The 19,886-nt window shown below is 42.5% G+C and overlaps 1 protein-coding gene across 2 annotated transcripts in view; it reads left to right on the top strand.

The window, feature by feature from the left end:
- Nucleotides 1-6,029: 6,029 nt before the first annotated feature.
- LOC109280768 (rab9 effector protein with kelch motifs) overlaps nt 6,030-19,886 on the top strand; it is a 55,099-nt gene continuing 41,242 nt past the window's right edge. For both annotated transcript variants that reach the window (XM_059724869.1, XM_059724870.1), the window contains exons 1-5: nt 6,030-6,128; nt 6,415-6,483; nt 12,957-13,029; nt 13,800-13,842; nt 18,026-18,104. In XM_059724869.1, the coding sequence (XP_059580852.1) occupies nt 6,422-6,483; nt 12,957-13,029; nt 13,800-13,842; nt 18,026-18,104 (257 nt within the window). In that variant the 5' untranslated portion in view covers nt 6,030-6,128; nt 6,415-6,421. The remainder of the gene's footprint in view (nt 6,129-6,414; nt 6,484-12,956; nt 13,030-13,799; nt 13,843-18,025; nt 18,105-19,886) is intronic.

Raw genomic sequence — 19,886 nt, forward strand, 5'->3', positions numbered from 1 at the left:
GTGTATCTTCATGTCGGGCTCCTGATTGAAGGAGGACCTCCGGGGAGGAGGGCACGGGGGGCTGGCCTCGCCTATGCCCTTCGTGACGGTACCGGTCGACAGTCAGCTCCTGCGCTCGAGGTGGAACCCGAGGCACTGGGGGAGGGCTGAGAGGGGCTGGGCGCTGTTGGGACCTCACATTTGCACTTCATAGGTGGGGGGTGCCCAACCCTCGGGGTCGATCAGGCCTGTGGGGCTCCCCGTGGGTTCAAAATCTGGCAGTGGGGGAGGACTGACAGGTAACAGCCCCTCAGGTCCTTGTGTGCTCAGGGGAGCATGTGGGATGGATTAGGGTGGCACGGGGCCACATGGGACCAGTCAGAGCTGAGCGGGGCCCAGTGGGGCGGGGCAGGGGGGCACAAGGCAGCGTGCGGCCAGGTGGAGGCTGCACGAGGCGCGATCTTGGTGTGTGGGCCCTGATCCTGCTCGCAGGCTGGCCTTGTGTCACTTATCCACTTTGCACAGGGCCAAAAGATTGACCACAGCTATTATAGACTGATATATAATCAAAGCTGATATATAGTACACACACCTACTTTGTTTAGTCCACAAAGTGCAAATCTACCCTTTCCTCTACTTGATTTCAGACTACGTAGCTAAATACATCCGTCTTCTCACAGGAGTAATCATTGACTCGTGAGATTTCTCATATATGCCTAAAGTTAAACGTGTGCACTTTCAGGGGTCAAGCCTGGCTATTACTAGCAAATAAAAATGCCTTATTTACTAATGTCTTACTTATTTATTGACTAGTATATGAGAATGAAGACATTGTTATCCTTATGTACAAGTCTCACTGATCATGTGAGCGCCTGCTGGGTTTTTTTCCCTTTAATTGCCTGCCAAATCACAATCTAACAGTGGTTCTGTTTTAAGTCAAGTGTTATGCATTAACTCGGAGGCATTTTATTTGTGTGTGTTAAGGGACTTTGCATTGGACTCACTTATTTGGGACCTGAGTCTAATTTCAAACTCTTCACATGAACGGTAATAACATTAGTTAAAAAAAAAAAAAAAGGCTTATAATATCAACACATTTTGTTTAAAATAAATTCTCTCACCTAACCCAACACTTTTCCATAGGGAGGGTTGTGCTTTTTCCTTTTTGCTATAGGGTCCAGCAGGTACACAAACTTTTGAGATTTTTCTGGTGAATAGTCACCACTCTGAAAAATCCTGGACCTGTTCAAGTCAAGTGGATTTTTCTGGCGACCTCAGTGGGACCAGGATTTTCCCAATCATGCCTAGTAACCAAGGAGCTACAGAAGGCTCATCGCTTTTGAAACCTCCACAATTTATAAGCCTGGAGAGATGACACATTTACAGCACTGTAATTAGTACTTATACCAATGTCAAAGAGAAGCACAGCCAATGAATCCCTACACCAAAGTAACTTCAACCAATGTGATGTAGAATTACTCTGAAAGACTAGACATGAAATGACACCTGTGTAAATTACATTTGTATAATTGTCACCTTTCTGCTTCTGTCTGGGAGCAGGCACTTCAGGGCAAACAGGCTGTTACTTTGTGGCAAACTTGTAGTAGTGCTTGCTTACTGCATGCATCTGCCATTGCCATAGGATATCTACTGTGTATCAAGGTGCAACTGATATTGGTATATGAACCTAATGGAAGTTACACCAAACAAAAGTTTAACTGTGTCATGTATCCAAGCCAGTGATTCTCCACTAGGGTGTTGCAGCACCCTGGGCTGCCTTGAAATCCTTTCAAGAGTGATTTAGGGTGCTGCACAGTGTTAGTACTGATATGTGTACAAATATTCACGGTATACACCCAGAGATTTAAAATAGGAATCCAAAATTCTTCCAACAGAAGAATTGCTCTATTACTTTTCTGTAATCAAAAGACAAGTGAAAATTAAAAGCTTCCATTTTCCAAGGAGTGCCTCTAGTCTACAGAGCGGTGTCTCAAGCCTAGAAAGTCTGAGAACTACTTACCTAAGCCCTCAAATGCTGGCATACAAATTTTTAAGCTTAATATTAGACACTCAGTTCTTGAAAAGAGTCTTGACCAGACTCATCTCATCAGTTTTGCATTCATACTTAGTATTGCTTTAAGTCATTACTATACTTTGACACCTTTAGCTTTCAAGTGGCCTAACCATGGATCTGATACAGCTCCTATTTAAATCATTAAAAAAAACCTTATTAATTTAATGCCTACAAGAACAGTTCACAAGTAATGAAAATAAAGTCAAAACCACAAAGTAGCCTTCTCTGCCCCCTATTAGGATTTTGAAGTTGAGAAGCGTTCATCTGTGTGGAAGCTTCTGCTATTTCTTTTTTGTCCTGCCCATTTCCTGTCTGTGGGTTTGAGCCTGTTAAGGGCTGAACTTTCTGAATGAAAGCTTACTCCATTGAAATCATGGGAGTTTTGCCACTGATTTTGATTGGCCCAGGATTTAACCCCCTGGCATTAGTCTAATATAGCAAGTGTGCATGTGCTATCACAAAAACTTTGCAGTCACTTGCAATTTTGTGTAGTTTCTGTTTAACTGACAATGTAAAGATAAAGTTTCCTATAACATTTGCCACTGTCATATCCAAGCACAGCATATGTAAATTAGATTTCCACAACAGTGAGATTTATAGTAGATTTCATAAATTGCTATGTTCTTTGCTCCTCCTCCTAAGGCTTTCCAGGAAGTTACCTTAGAACATATCCAATCAGAAGCATAACAAGCAATTTTTGCATCCGGGGCAGTGTCAGCTCCCATTTTTGCACACCCTGTAAATGGACGACTGGGGTTGGTGTCTCTTTCCCACCCACTAGTTGCACTACTGAACACAGTGGCAATCTAGTTGTCGTGAAAAAAATTTGTCCTAAGTGGGTCTGATAGTCTGTTTTAAGAGGGTTAAGACCCTGCTTAGTCTAATCTCTTACATAGCTTGAAACAACGGCTGAGAGAGGTATAACTGCCAATGTTTATTTTAGTGGAGTGTTAACTCCATAAGCTAATGAGGATAATTGAAATGTCAACACATGTAAATATTACTGCTGAACAAATCACATAGGAAAAATAAGGGTTCACATACCAGTGATCTGCAAAATCTTTTGAGTGACATTTTGGTTTGATGTCCCAGTTGGGTGGAGCTTGGTAAAGTGCTAATACTATTTTCTTTCCAAGTAAACCTCTAAGCACTGCTGTCTTGGCAGGCTATGAAGGGGAATGATATCATAGATTCATTGTACTGGCAACTAGAGCAGATTGAGACACCTAGAGGAAGTGAAGCAAAGCAGTGATGTGGCCGAGAGGTAGATTATTGCATTCCGTACAAATTGAAGCCTGTCTTGCCTTTTAAACTACAGTAATCCAGCCTATAGGTGTGGATTATTATAGTCAATTCCTCCTCCAAATGGCAAGGACAAAACCACCTGGCCACAATGAATTTGGAATTGTGATTCAGGAAAAGAGAACAAAGAGGAAAGAGAACAAAAGTAGTTGATACGGTTTTTTTTCTTCACCAAGGACCTCACAGCCTACCCTGATCCGTGTATACTGTATTGACCAAAGTCCTAACAGAATTTATGAAATATGCAAGGTTGGAACAGGGATGTGATCTTGATTGTTTCCACTGGACCAGACACATTTTTGTCTCCCTCTCTGTTGGAGATACTGATAAAGAAGTAATGAACAATTTATCAGATCACCCAAACCAATCACTGTTTGTGATACCTTTTCTCCCTCATCAATTTGGTAGCAGCAGAGCACTGATATATTAATAACAGTGTTAATCCAACATTGCTCAGAGCTAATCCAAATAACTCCACAGTTAGAAAGCTAGCAACCATGTCTAGGTTATTGTTCCCAGTGTTGTGACCACGTTAAAAGCACTTATAGTAGCAAAGGTGAAACATTTTAAGAAAAGGAAGCATTGAATGTAGACAAGGCCTTAACAAGCTACTGTTTTAAGATTTCTACTAAAAGAAATTCATAGGATCAGTGTTTAAGAAACAGTTCAAGCCCTAGCAGCTCGCTATTGGAAAGGAATCCCACTAGATGGGGTTATAGTTTTGAAAGAAGGGGGTTTGAAGCTGGTTGGTGAAGAAACATGTTTTTTGCCTACACCCAGTGTATAAACGGCCTGCATATTCTGACATAGCTGACAAACTAAAATTTGCAGTAGCTTTACTGCATCTTTCACAATAATGCTACTTTAAAAAGAGGTTTTCAGGTTTTTCTACATAAGTGCATAAATTGCCATGAATGTTGTCAATCTGTGACAAACAACCAATGACTACCTCTCTCTGTAAATCAGTGTGGCTACTATCTATTTAATATTCAGTTTAAAAAAAACTTGAACATACATGTTTAGCTCTGGTTTGGTTTGGTTTGTTTTTTTTCCCCTTGAAGCTACTGCAATCATTTTACCCTCAGACTGTTGTTTTATATACTTCCCATGTAGTATTTCTTTTTTAAAAAACTCACACTCCACATTAGGACTATGAACCCAGAAAGCTAACCATATGCATAAACTTCTGCAGGGTTGGTGTCCTACTTTGCAAGGTGTTTGAGGGGCAGGGACTGGGCGATCTCCACTCCTCTGCTAGGCATAGATATTGCCCTACTTTATGAATGGAGTCTGTAACTCCTGGTTCAGCTTCAAAAGATTGTTATCAAGGAATGTCATTAGTTGCTAAAAATATATCTAACAGTTCAAAATAGGAATCTGAACTATTTAAAGAAAAGCTAATAGAGCTGAGTTAAGATTGTTATAAGGGCTTTTACTTTCCCATTTCCTGACCTGTGATTGTTTAGAACTATTACCTTAATACTATGCTGAACCTAAGGGTTTCTTGTTTTGTTTCATTTTCTTGTGTTTTTAATGAGCACCCTGAGTTGTGAGAGCAATTTAATGAATAATGTGATTTCCTTGTGCTTTTAAGACTAAAGAAGTACCAAAAAAGAATCAAGGGTCATTATTATCCCTTTTCTAAATCTACTGAGGTTGAGGTAATTTAGAGAGAACTCACTCCTATTAATTTAGCAAAAACAAAACAAATCAGCATCTTATCGTTTACACAAGGAGCTGCAAAAACGGCAAATTAGTATGTGGGAATTAAAGCTAACCCGTGAAGAATCTATAATATGGTGATTTTTAACAATAATAAGTTCACCTGGAAAAAATGTTATTTTAAACTATCTGAGAAACATCAGAGGTCCCATCTGGCAAGGTATTTAATTACACTTCATAGAGTCTGCTGTCAGTCAGTCAATGGATGAATTCTGAGAAGCAGAAACTTCAACAGTGCAAATTACTTGCATGTCTTGATCTCTGTACACACCTAGCATAGCTGAAAGGTCTCTTTAAACAACATCAGTGTCCATCAAACACATTTAACAGTTAGTCTCTTTTGGATAGAAAAGCAATAGGATGGTTGTATATTTTTAAACAGACAATTGAGTTTTTCTCAGCAGCAGAGAGGATTTTACTTTCAATGTTGTGCTCTGGATTGTATATTTGAAAATCATAATTGCATTTCAGGGGAGGAAAAAAAACCCAATGTATTGTGCATTCCATGTAAAGCAGATGTGGATTTATTCAAACAGTTCCCACGCTCCCAAAGTATTTAAATGTATTACAATCTCATTTATACTGAATTTCTGTTTATAGACCCAACTCTTTTCTTTCTTACTCAGAAATCTCCATTTGGTGGTATAAATACTATATGATAAGGTTTTATTTTTTAATATCATGATTTATACTATATATTAGATTGCTTACTTTCACAATTAACAAAGAATGCTGTCTGTTTGATTAAGTAAATACAAAATAAATCTTTTATCTGGTACCTGGGTGGTGCATCTAAATGCAGAGCAGCAGGTACCACAGCATGAATGCAAAGTCTGTAATGTATCTATTTAGCCTGCCATGTATTCTAGTAACCCGGAAATAGTGCTTCATCAGAAAGACAGTATGTGGTGTGTGTCTTTCTCTGTGTACCTCTGTGTCATAGCAACTGCTACCAAGGTAGATAAAAATGAACTGGAGCTGAATGAATTAGACCAGAGAATATTTTTTATAGTCATTATCCTTCCACAAGTGAAAGAAACAGGTACAACAGGTGAGTGGAGTACAGTGTGAAGGCTCAGCATAAAAATAACTATTTACTTCTAACTCATTCATTGTCAGTATTTAAACTTTTTTCTTCCTAAGAGAGCTTTTTGTTTTGGAGAATCTGTTTGAGGTACTGAGCTAAATATGAAACACCAATAAAAGACCCTGCATAAAACTGATTAATAAGATGGGCTATTTGTTTTCCTTTAAAATCCATTTTTTAAACACCTATGCAAAATCAAGACCATTCATGCTTTTTGGAAATTTCATACTGCATATATTTTTTTCAATAGTTCAAAGATGGCATTAGCAAGTGGACATTGGATTAGAAAAGAAATAACAGGAAACCCTCCTAGCCCTAGGTATGTTATATTAGTAAGAAGTTACTTTTTGGCATTCAGATTGCATGCTTGTATGTACAGTATAATTCAGTATCAATGCTGGGTATACTTTGTGGGTAATATCTAATTTGATCTAAGAATAAGAGAATAAACTGTTACTCAATCTTAATGTTCTGCATTGTGTATTTGCTTTGTCAAATGAACAATTGAAAATTGGGTTTCTTTTAGATTAGAATAAGATTCTGATCACATGGCAATTGTCCAATATCTCATAGCTGTATTTTTATACAGTTAAGGGTTTAAAGATCACTTTCTTGGTCAAATTCCAATTTGTGTAAAATTACAATTTTGTTCCTAAAACTCCATGACATTGCTGATATCACTGTATTGTGCCTCCGGTAGGACTGCACTTGAATGTTATGTACACGTACAAACTTTCATCCATTATTTCATAATATATAAGTAGTTTGTGAAGTTACTTAGGTTCTGCTCTACACACATTTAAAAGATTTGCGTACATATAAAGTGGTCACTACTATTATTTCACTTCATTCGCTGTGAGAGAGCAGCTTAGACATCCATTGTTCCTTGGAAAAAGATCTTCAATGGCTTTCAGCTATTTTAGATATTTACCTATGGTATTTACTTCCTACCTACTTAAGCAGGTGTTTGTTATATGTCAAAATCTGTGTGCATCCTGGTAGTGAAAATATCTGCAGGTACTTTTTTCACTGTTATATTTATGTCCTTCTGATAGCTTAGACCTGTTGTGTGCACGGGTTTTGTTTGTTTTTTATTATTGTGCATAGCACTATACAAACACAACAACCAGTCATTGACCAGTCAATTATAATCTAAAGTCCCAATGCTGCAAAGGACTTATGGATGTGCTGAAAATTAAGTATGTAATCAGAAGAAAATGCTAGAGCCACTGTGCCTATACGATGATAGCAGTTGTCCCAGCCAGGTTCCTCTCCGCAAGCTCCAAATGCAGAAATATGCCTGTGAACATATTCAAATGTTCAAATGTGCCAAATACTAAGGCCTCACGAGCAGCCACAAAGGGTCACCTCAGACGGTCTTAACTGGTATGTGGAAGCAGGAGCCACCCTTAGATGCCAGAAGCACCAGGGACAGCCCCTGACACTCCTGGTGGAGAGCTCAGGGACCCTGGCCCCCAGAAAACTTACCTGAGAGGCAGACCAAGACAGGGAGGGAGCCATACTAGCCGGTGCTGCTCCGGCTTTTGAAGTGGCTGTCAATCAAGCTAGGCGGCAGACGGCTGATGATGTCAGCTGCGGCCACTGCCATGTGAGATTTAAAAACCCCAGCCGAAGCCGCGTGTGACGGGGAAGGCAGGAGGTGAGATGCTGAGCTCACTGAGAAGCAATTCGGCCAAGACGAACCCCCACACGACCCTGCCCCATCGAGAACAGGCTGGGGCAGCAGTTGGGAGCCAGATGAGGTGTCCCAGCTTCAAGATCCATGGAAAGGGGCTCAGGGTCAGCCACCACGCCTAGAGACCACGTCATGTGTATTCAGCCCTGTGCCTGCAGAGGGACCCGCAGACACAGGTCCAGCATAGGATATGGAGCCCGGAGCCAGGATAAGGAGCAGGAGTGAAGGGCAGGCTGCAGTTGCAAGCCTGCACTTCAAGCAGAGGCCAAGAAGTTAGCAATCCATTGGCTGGATACAAGAAGCCACGGCCAGGAGCTGGCACAGGGGCTCAGCGGTGCTGACAGTTGGCAAGTGGACAGGCTACAGGGCAGGCGGAGCCCCAGAACCAACTACAATGAGTCTGTGAGTACCCCTGTCTTCGGGCCAGGGACAAGAACACCACTGAACCCCTCCTTTTAGTTACAGTTCCATCAAGTCGTGGCAAGTGAGTTGGGGGGCCTGACCCAGGGAGCAGGGAGATACTCACAGCACCAGCTGAGGGCGCCACAGTCAGGGTTTGGAGCATGTATACTGATATGGGTACACAGGATATGGTCAGGAGCTTCTTGGTGAAGGCATGCCATTGTCATGATGTAGACATGCTTTTAAGGATGTAGGCCTGGCAATGTAACAGCACCTAACTTTTAGGTTCCCTGTCACATAGGGAATTCACTGTTTCAAGTTAGGTGCCCAAGAATAGGATCCACAAAAGCCAGCAGACTGAATTGGGACCCAGTATGAAATCTGATCTAATGATTAGGTTAGAGGGATAGAACCTAAATTTCACTCTTGCTTAGGACTTAAACACCAAACTTCAGGCTTCAGAGAAATACATGGTTCTGGTGGTGAGGGGCGTCATCTCTCAGGACTTTTACTCACATATAATCCGTTCCTAGGCAAATGCCACAAAAAAACCTATGGGACAATGGTTCTCAACCTTTTTGGACTTGAGGCACTCTTTATTAGATTTGAGGTACCTCTCCATAACTTTGCAAATTGAGTGGCACCAAATTTAAGTAACATTTCTGTATACATTACAGTGTCCCTCCTTGCAGAGGAGCTGGGCAGTAGGGATGGGGGAACTAACAAGGCAGGAAAAAAGCTTAAGCCTATGCTTATCTGCTTAGCTTAGCTGCTTATCTTCTCACATTTTGCAGCACCCTTCAAAGGATCTGGTGCCACCCCACAGTGCCCCAGAACCCTGGTTAAGAATAATTGCAATAGGGTATTTGGAAAGGAGAAGTATGTCAGTCTTCTCTGTTGAAGCTACTTCCCTTTGTATAACATGCTTATTCACTGTCAAGAGACTGGACTCCAAATGTCTCATCTTTTATATGACTATGCTAAACTATAAGCTATATATCACACTCTCTCTCATTCTTCCACTGACACCCTCTCTATCTGCCCAATTAGGGCACTTTTACATGTGCTCCAATGCATTCTGATTAGAATGCATTGGAGCAGACTTGATTAATCAAGCCTGCTGAAACATCCTAATCAAAATGCTCCAGCATGCTGCAGTCTCCCATGTATTTAGTGTCTCCACATTTCAAAATGGCAGCAGTGGCACTTTAAAGTTTGTCGAAGAAGCTTTAATTAAAGTGCCGTCACCGCCATTTTGAAATGCAAGATGTTGCATACATACGACACTGGGGGTGTTTAAACTAAAGCACTTCCAAGAGCCACTGTAACTAAAATGCGCCCCCCCCCACCTTCACCTCAGAGCAGGTTTACAAACACCCTTAGATATTTACTCAAGGCAGAACAGCTTCAATAAAGAAGAGTGAGAGATCCCCCCATCTCATTAGGATACATTTGTGGAGGGTAGGAGTTGTTCAATCCCCATAGGCAGAATAGGAATTCTAACCTCCATCCCAGGTGAAAGCCTGAAACTAGCTTATTCAGGGCTCTTCCTCCGGTTGTGTTTTGTGTGGGCCCCAGTCTGGCAGGCATGCTATGAAAACTCAAAAGTGTTAATGGAAACTTCGATGTTGTTAATAGAATTTTTCAGTTTTAGACAGGAGCTCAGTCTGTGCTTTAGTAAAATGAGCTTCTGCAGTGAGAGGGGAAAATGCTTATAGATAAGAATATACCCAATTAAATCATTTTGCTTGACAGTAAGTCTGTCTGTCATTTATTTATTTAATACAGTAACCACACAGGCATGTTGGGATTATTTCTTGAAATTTTGTACTCAAGAGACTCTGCAGATATTTCTGTTTAAACATTAGTTGTTCGTCTTTGGAGTGCCTGTTTGAACCACAGTTCTCATAGAGGTGCCACACATCTATTTTTGAACAATTCATCCCTGGAGAGCAAGTTATGCCCTTATGGCTTGAAAACTGAAGGCTGAACTTGTGATGCTCATCTAAAGCATATTTTATTTACTCTTCTAGTATGCTACAGTTTATCTTTGATATTATTTAATCTTTGTTTAATCACATTTCTACTGAGAATAAGCACCAGATGCTGTCCTTAACCTACATACAAAACTGAGCTGATATTTTATAAGTCCTGATGATAGGAAACCGTAACAAAATGTAAAACCCCTTTCCTTTTGGATAATATACAAAGTACATGATGCATAATGCACACAAATCTGCTTCCCATATTTGCTACCTCTCCTTTGAAGTGACAGTATTCCAATTATGAGGCAGAATTCACTTTTTGTTATTTTTGATAATCCTGTTATCTGTATACACTACTTGCTCCAAAATTACCCTATACTGTAGAAGATTTGCTTATATTCATTTAGTTCTTCATGGACATCAGAAGAGAACAGATGGAATAAAAAGTCTTGGAAGGAAGTTATCTCCAGGTGGACCCCCACAAATTACACAGATCATCATGTTTAACCTAATAAGCCATGTAGAAACATTGTTAAGGCTTGCCACTGATATTACCTGCAGGTTGTATGTATACAAGATGCTTTACTACACAGTTGTCTAATCTACTGTGCAGTAAAGCATCACCATCTTCACATGCACACGTTGCTGCACAGTAAATTAGTCCACTGCACAGTTAGTTACTATCTGTAAATACGGGTAGTGAACTAACTGGGCATGTCTACACATGCATTTACGCTGGCTAAAATTTACTGTGCAGTAAGTGGAAATAAGCCAGCATCTACACATGCAAGTGTTAAAGCACATGAACGCTGTATATAGACTGACTTGGAACTAAAGGGTTACTGAGCAGTAAAGCATCTACACATGCATTACTGTGCAGTAACTAATTGGGTGTAAATTTGATACCTGCATGATGCAGGTATCAAATTTATGCTCAAGTCAGCATAAGTCACCATATTTACTGTGCAGTGCAGGCATTCACATGTAGACGTGGAAAATTGTCTCTGATAAGGAATGAGAGAATAACATGGATGTGCTAAGAAATAAGCCTCAAAATGGCTATGAAAATCTTTAAATATTTTTAAGCATCTAGCATGAACTTCTTGCACTGAGTTTCAAAGCCCTTTCAAAGCTTTATTTTGCCTATCCTGTTATCTTGGCATGAAGTTGACCTTTGCCTTTATTCTGCCAGTGATATCAGCCTCAACCATCTGCTTCTCCAAGAAGGACTTTTACACTTTTGCCTGTACTGTCACTTGTGTGTAGGAAAACCTTTCACCTTTAAGTTTCTCCTTAAAACTCATCTCTCCTGAAATATGTGCTGAAACCTAGCCTCAGATAATGGCTAAACAGGCGGCATCCTGTGGTTATAACGATCCATTGGCTTTCTGCTGTGCCCAGTGTTTTTCTGTACTAAGACATCCATTATGGGATAAACCCATTCCCTGCTCCTCCTGTCCCTCATATATTGGATTGTAACTTAATTAAGAATAAATCCTATTTCACCTTTATGTGCCAAAGTGGTACTTACATATCCACATAACTGCAGTGTTTGACACTTACATACAATTAGGATTCTATTTAAACCAGTGTTGCTACACTCACCGTACACTTGCCTTTCTGGCTGTGCAGACCCCAGGGCAAAATAGAATTGTCTCAGCATGTACCCCATGGCAGGTAAGACCCAAAGATTGAGTTGCAGAAAAGCCATAACTGGAGACCAGGGCAGGCAGGGATATGGTTACCCAAGAGTATTTGTAGTTGCTAGAAGTAAAATGGCAGAGGAGCAGGGCAGCCCTCCCACATTTTGGCCAATGGGTTAGGAAGCTTGCCCCAGGAACAGGAGACTGGAATGCTAAACACCCCCTATGCCTGATGGCTTTTTTGCACCTTGTATTCACTATTCATTGGATACAATTGATAAATGGGAGAGGGACAGTTTCTTCCTCATTGAAAGCATGGGCTAAGGCCACCTCACCACTAGGGCAGTATTCCTTTTCCTGATCCACACTCCCTTCTTGCCTTCTGGCCCTTCCCCTCCTGACTGCCTAGTGGGCCAGTGTCAAGACGAGGGCAAGGGAATATTTTTAGCAATGCTTAGCCCCTAACCTGGTGGTTAGAGCATTATGCTGGTAAATGGGAAATACAGGTTCAAATCCTTTCTATGGGTAAGGGACAGATAACCCAGATCTCCTGCTCTCTGGGCAAGTGCCCTAACCAGTAAGCTACTGAACTAAAAATATAGGAGGATTGACCTTCTCCATTTTACTTTCAGCAGGTTGCATATTCCATCATAAGTGAAACAAAATCTGAACTGTGCACGTCACTGAGGTGTTTGAAAATGAAGCCGGATTTAACATTAAGTCCCTTGGGACAGGGTCTATTATACAGTGCCAAGTACAATGACTTAGCTGATACATCTCTGCGTTACTGTTATAAAAACCATAAATCATAACAATGAACCAACTCTCCAAATAATTTGGAACTCATTTAGCACTTGTTTTTTTGGAATTTGACTGAAAAATAAAATATTTTAGGAGATGTTTTCAATGTGTACACCCTCGTTTGTGGGGGGTGGGGGGAAGGGTTATTATTTTCTCTTTTCCTAACAAGCTAAGATCTTTATCTGTATATAATCCTGGTAACCAAGGAACTATATAGTAATTTTAACAGCTGAAGTTATTCACCACTGTTTTGTTTCTTTTGTAGGCATGGACATGCATTGACAGTGGCTGGCGACATAGCATTTGTATTTGGAGGATGTTCTATGCATAATTCCTTTGTAAGTGTAGCTGGTAATGTTTGTTGTAGTTCGTTTAATTTTTAACGGTGAAGAATTTGCTGTTAGTGTAATTTTAGGTGTAATTTTTATTAAATGATTTTTTTAAACACTTCCTGTTTTAAATGGTCTAGTTTGATCATTGTTTGTTTTGAATGCAGAAATGTATAGTTAATCATTGCAGAACCATTCCATGCATTGTGTGCTGGCAGACGAGGTTCTTTGGATAAATCCAGTATCTTTTATTAGACCAATTAAAATAGTTGGAAAAATTCTTCTTTGCAAGCTTTTGGGTGCAAACACCCTTCTTTAGGCTGAGGAAGTGTCTGCAGTTGTTCTGTGATCTTCCTGAATAGAATAGGTCGATTGCTGCAGCCGCTTCCGGAAGTGGCTGTGGCAGCTTCTAGGAGCACTGCTCCGTGACTGCTGCACGCAGAGGGGGAACCAGCGCTCCTGCCTAAAAATAGGGAGGATCAAGCTCTGTAGTTTTTCTTGTAGTTCAGATGGAAGTGATTTGATGGTAGTTTTGAGTTTTAAAATGAAAATGGGAGTAGGATCTTCCTTTAGTTGTATGCTAAGTTATATGCTGACATGCGTTTCAGTTCTACACCCACTGCTCCCTTGGTAACAATCTATGTTTTATTTCTTAAACTAGACACTTGTGAGATCTTAAACACCTCTCTAATTTGAAAAGCATTCCCTGCTTTGGTGGCACTATTAATGTCCTGTAAATAAAAATACCAACTTCAATTTCTCTCTGTATTTTCCCCTAGGATGATCAGCCAACATATTTCAATGACTTCTACATGTTGACAAGTGAGATATTATTCATCTTTTCTAGCAGGCAAAGTATTCATAGATTTATTCCTCCCTTTGGAGTTGTACATATTTCACTGTAATAGGACAGTCATTTGCAATGTATATAAAGTGTTATCACCATAGAAAAAGAGAAAAGTGTTACTGAGAAAAAAGCTAAGATGGTTAAAAATCATTTCAAGTTTTCTTCCCATGCTGCTAGGAATAAACAAAAGATGCATAATTATTATTCCCTGTGGTTTTTAATTTACTTAATATGATTGTTTACTCAGCACGACAGAGAGTTTATTTAGACATATTTTAAAACATTATTTGCTGATCTACTGTGATTTTTTTTTTTATTTACTGTATTTCTTGAGCAATGTTGTTAGTGCAATTTGCTGCTGCTAAATTGCTAGCATATAGAATGCCAAGATTTAATACAGTCTGCTATTTTAACCTTGAATTTCTCGTATCCAGACATATTGCAAAAGAACTCTGCTTGTTTTGGGAAGGACAGGGAAATGATGGCTCAAAGTTTTACTCTCTCAGCTGATGGATCCTCCCCAGTTCCCCATGGCTTTCAGCTCTAAGCTGGGGAGGGGAGGAACAGGACATTCTCTTTCCCAAGTAGAAGTAAAAAACTTCAAAGACTGGGTGCAAGGATTTCATAGATTTCATAGACATTAGAAGGGACCTCGGAAGATCATCGAGTCCAGCCCCCCGCCCAAAGGGCAGGACATCAGCTGGGGTCATAGGATCCCAGCAAGATAAGCATCCAGTTTCATCTTGAAGGTGTTCAATGAAGGCGCTTGAACAACCTCCGGCGGCAGGCTGTTCCAGACCTTGGGGGCTCGGACAGTAAAGAAATTCTTCCTTATGTCCAGCCTGAAACGATCTTGTAGTAGTTTGTGACCATTCGTCCTCGTCATCCCTTGGGGCGCTCTGGTGAACAAACGTTCCCCTAGATACTGGTGATCACCCCTGATAAACTTGTAGGTGGCCATAAGATCACCCCTGAGCCTGCGCTTTTCCAGGCTAAAGAGCCCCAGGGCTCTCAGCCTGTCATCGTAGGGTCTGCTTCCCTGACCCCTGATCATGCGCGTGGCTCTTCTCTGGACTCTCTCAAGCTTCTCCACATCCTTTTTGAATTGTGGAGCCCAAAACTGGACGCAGTACTCCAGCTGCGGCCTCACTAAGGCCGAGTACAGGGGGAGAATGACGTCCCGGGATTTGCTTGAGAAGCATCTATGGATGCAAGCCAGCGTTTTGGTCGCTTTACTAGCCGCAGCATCGCATTGCAGGCTCATGTTCATCTTGTGGTCAATGATGACCCCCAAGTCTCTTTCTTCCATAGTGCTAACCAACATAGCACTGCCGAGCCTATAAGGATGCTGCGGGTTTTTTTTCCCAAGGTGGAGAACCTTGCATTTATCGGCGTTGAACACCATCAGATTCTCATCCGCCCACTTGCTGAGCCTGTCCAGGTCAGCCTGGATCACCCGCCTGTCTTCTGGCGTGGATGCTTTGCCCCAAAGTTTGGTGTCATCGGCGAACTTGGCCAGTCCGCTTCTGACTCCAGTGTCCACATCGTTAATGAAGATGTGGAACAGTATGGGTCCAAGGACAGAGCCCTGGGGGACCCCACTGGTCACAGGACACCACGATGAGTGACTTCCATCAATTACTACCCTCTGGGTCCGACCCCGGAGCCAATTTTCCGGCCAGTGGATCGTGGGGGACCCAAGGCGACAATTGGCCAGTTTCTCCAAGAGACGATCATGGGACACCAGATCGAAGGCTTTTTTGAAGTCAAGATATATGACATCAATCTCATCTCCCTTGTCCAGGTGATAGGTCACCTGATCATAGAAGGAAATGAGATTGGTCAAGCAAGACCTACCCGCAACAAACCCATGCTGGCTATCCCTTAAGATGTTGGCGTCGGCCAGTCCATTAAGGATGGCCTCCTTAATAAACTTTTCTAAGATCTTCCCCGGGATAGAAGTCAGGCTGATGGGCCTATAGTTAGCCGGATCCACTTTCCTCCCTTTCTTGAAGATAGGCACCACGTTGGCCTTCTTCCAGTCTTCGGGCACTACACCAGAGCGCCAGGAGTTTTCAAAGATCCGCGCTAGAGGCTGGGCTATGATGCTTGCCAGCTCCTTGAGTACCCTGGGGTGAAGATTGTCAGGGCCGGCTGACTTGAAGGTATCCAGCTTCTCAAGATGTTCCTTCACAAAGTCAGCATTAATGGAGGGCAGGGGATCACCCTCACCCGGACTTCCCGGCCCTGTAGTGGGCACGGGCGTCCCATGGGGCTGATGAAAGACCGACGCAAAGTACCTATTTAATAGGTTGGCTTTTTCCTGGGCGTCAGTTGTCAGTTGCCCCATCTGGTTCAGCAGGGGTCCAACGTTGCCCCTGCTTTTCCTCCGGCTCCCCACATATCTGAAAAAGGACTTTTTATTGTCCTTGATGCTCAAAGCTAGCTGGAGTTCAGTTGCAGCCTTGGCTTTCCTGGTCTGCTCCCTACAGGACCGGACCAGTGCAGAATAATCCTCCTTGGAGGTGACTCCCATCCTCCATCCTTTGTAGGCCTTTCTTTTTAGCCTCAGGAGGTCTGCTAGGTCCCTGGAGAGCCAGGGGGGCTGCTGTCCCCTCTTGCTGCCTTTCCTCCGAGATGGAATAGACTTAGTTTGTGCATTGAGGATCGCTCCCTTGAGGAGCAACCACTCCTCTTGAACTCCCCTCTCCCTGCGGTCACAGTCCCTTAGGGCCTCACTGACAAGCCTCCTGAGCTTGTCAAAGTCGGCTTTTCTGAAGTCAAGGACTTGCGTGTTGCTGACCGACTTGCCAGCTTTTCGGCGGATGGTGAAGGTTATCAGCTCGTGGTCGCTGTCACCCAGCTTCCCATCGATCACTAGGTCGCCGACTAGGTCCTCCCCAGTAGCCAGCACCAGGTCGAGCAGCGCTTTGCCTCTCGTTGGCCCATAGACTTCTTGAGTCAGGTAGAGGTCATCCACACACGAGAGGAAGCTCTGCGACCGCTCAGATTTTGCTGAGCGATCCTCCCACGAGATGTCTGGGTAATTGAAGTCACCCATGACAACCATGGTCCTGGAGCAAGCTGCCTCAGCCAGTTCCTGGGCAAACTCCTGGTCTAGCTCAGGACTTTGGGTGGGAGGTCTGTAATAGACTCCCACCATTGTGTCCCCTGTGCCGTGTTCCCCACGGATTTTAACCCAGAGGGTCTCCAGCCGTCCACCCTGGTCGCCAATATCGGCTTGCAGGGACGCGTAGCTTTCCTTAACATAGAGAGCTACACCCCCGCCCCTTTTCTCTACACGATCCCTCCTGTACAGGGTATAGCCATCTATCCCTGTGGTCCAGTCATGGGTGGAGTCCCACCAGGTCTCTGTGATCCCTATGATATCATAATTGTTTGCATTGAGCAGGAGAATGAGTTCCTCCTGCTTATTCCCCAAGCTCCTGGCATTTGTGTACAGGCAGGCAAGTGTCCCCTGAGGGGCTCCTTCCTTGCCCACAGATTTTACCAGGGCTGGGGCTGGGGTGGGCTCCCTTGAGTGCCATGATCCGCTGGCTTTGCAAGGATTGTTCAGCGGGCCAGCAGTGGCGGTCGTCCCCCTGTCCCCCAGCGGGCTTAGTTTAAAGCCCAGTGGAGCAGGTCAGCCAGTCTGGCTGAGAAGAGCCTCCTCCCTAGGGGAGAGAGGTGGAGACCATCTCTTCCCAGCAGCTCGCTGCCTCTCTCGCCAAAGAGCGGGCTGTGGTCATGAAAGCCAAAGCCTTCCTGACGACACCAGCGCCGCAGTCTTTGGTTGACCACATAGATCCTCCTGTCCCTTCTCAGCCCATAGCCTGAGACTGGGAGGATCGACGAGAACACCACCTGTGCCCCCAGACTCTTAAGCTTCGCTCCCAAATCCCTGTAGCGCCTCATGACCTGGCTGGGAGTGCTCCGAAAAAGACTACAAGGAGACTACAGAAAAAAATTACTGGAAGCCAAAGCAAGTTTTTTAGAAGTATACAAGTTCCAAATGTGCATTCTCATAATGAAAGAATTAATTATAACTATTATCCCTTTCTTTATTATACAGTGTGTTTTTTATCTCATCAAAAATGTTTGGTAGTATGTTACTGGATACCAGTAATCTAAAAATCTAACATGCGTGTTTATAAATAGTTTCTCCTACTGATTTGACTTGGGAGAGGATACCACAGGATGGACATATACCTTGTGCCAGAGAAGGACATGCTCTTTGGTAAGCAAAGAATGCAAACTGTTCTTACTACTAGCTTGGTAAATCCTTACTTCTTTTTCTTTTACCTTACCATTGTTGCATTTGAATAATAATTTTGGACAAAAAATATTAAGTAGTGAATTTTAATGATATTACTTCACAAGCTAATCCGTAACTTTGGAAAAAAACCAAACAGTCACATAAGGAAAAACTTAAAGCCTTCCATTCTAGAAAGTCAGGACCCTGTCTGTAACTTCTAAAAACTGAAAATCCTGTGTTACCAGATTTGCCCATCGCCTTGGGGTGTGCTCATTTATTAGGGATATATTTCTAGGGTCTTTGTAATTCTATCAGTTTGCTGCTTGTGTTACTTGTGTTTCTATACGGAGCTGTATCTCTCCCTTCTGCAAGTCCTCACTCCCAACAGAGATATCATTCAGGACTCAGTTTCAATGTGGCTGGGTTCTGCCAGTCACCAAATGAGTCATATACGCACAAAACACACAGAGTAACGTGACACACCTGACCCGACTGGGTTGATCAGCATGGACAGGCTGACACCCTCATATGCCAAGAATCAGTTCATCAGAGCAACAATAAACTGCAGTCAGACACAAGCACACAGGTGAACAGAATACCTCTGAATCTGGCTGGGTGTCCAGCTGACACCCTCATGGGCCAGCATTCAGTTCATTAGGGCACGTCTGAGCCAAATGGGGTCAGTCAGTCTGTACAAGCTGATCCCCTTATGTGTTTCAAACTCAGCACATCCCAATCTTTAGCCTCTTGACGAGCAGACCCCACAGTATTTTTGGGCTTCACAGGGATCTTTAGCTTAGGTAAAAGAAGCGTTGCTGCAGAGCAAGTGGGAAAGGAGGAGTAGAGAAGGAAAAAATATACCCAGTTACTACCAGTTTGACTATAAAAGTTATTTATTGTTAAGTATATGAAATATATAACAGTACTAGTAGTAATAGACATGCAAAGGAAAACAAACACAAGCAATTACAATACTACCCTGGTTTCACTAAGTATTTGGGGAAACTTAGTTCAAACTTAACTAATACAGTTCAGGTTCAGAAATCTATACCTAGAGAGAAAAGAGAAAGAGTGAGGAGCTGGGATCTCACCAGTCCAAGGCACTCGGGTTTCAGTGCTGACAGGTAAAGTTCTTAGCACAGTCTTTGAAGGGAGATGATCTGTTTCTTCCAGCTTCTCAAGAATGACAGCGGATAGTGTTAGAGAGACTTCTCTTGAAGCACACAAACCCTTTGCTGCCTTTTTTTTTTTTTTTTTACACAGATTTTTATACTCTCAGTTCAGCTGCTTCAGAGCATTCTTAATAGTGTAAATCATTGTCTTTTCTATTGATAAGGGGTTATCTGGTTTGGAACATCTCAAGAAAATTGATCAATAGCCAGGAAAAACATAAGGTTAAGGAGTAACCAGACACTTAGGAACCAGTTTGAAATTCCTATGGATAGCAGATATACTGGATGGGATACCTCATTGTTTCTTCAGAAACAATAGATAGCTTGCAGCATCAGGGTTTTGGACTACTTGTGAACAAGCCTCAGCTTAGCATGACTTTTCCAGATCTTACTATAGTCTTTTAACAGACTTAAGGCAATTATTGGAGTGGTCATAACCTTTTGTGGGGGGAGGACTTCCACCAGTCATCCCAGGAAAAGTATGACAACACTTGTGGTCAGGGCTCCAATGGGCTGGGCACTCTGATGAACCCTTTACCATTGTTCAAATGTTGCCCATACCCCCTCTGACTTGATCTCTTTGCCTCAGCAT

Source organism: Alligator mississippiensis, chromosome 3 (genome assembly GCF_030867095.1).
Source record: "Alligator mississippiensis isolate rAllMis1 chromosome 3, rAllMis1, whole genome shotgun sequence".
NCBI classification, from domain to species: domain Eukaryota; kingdom Metazoa; phylum Chordata; order Crocodylia; family Alligatoridae; genus Alligator; species Alligator mississippiensis.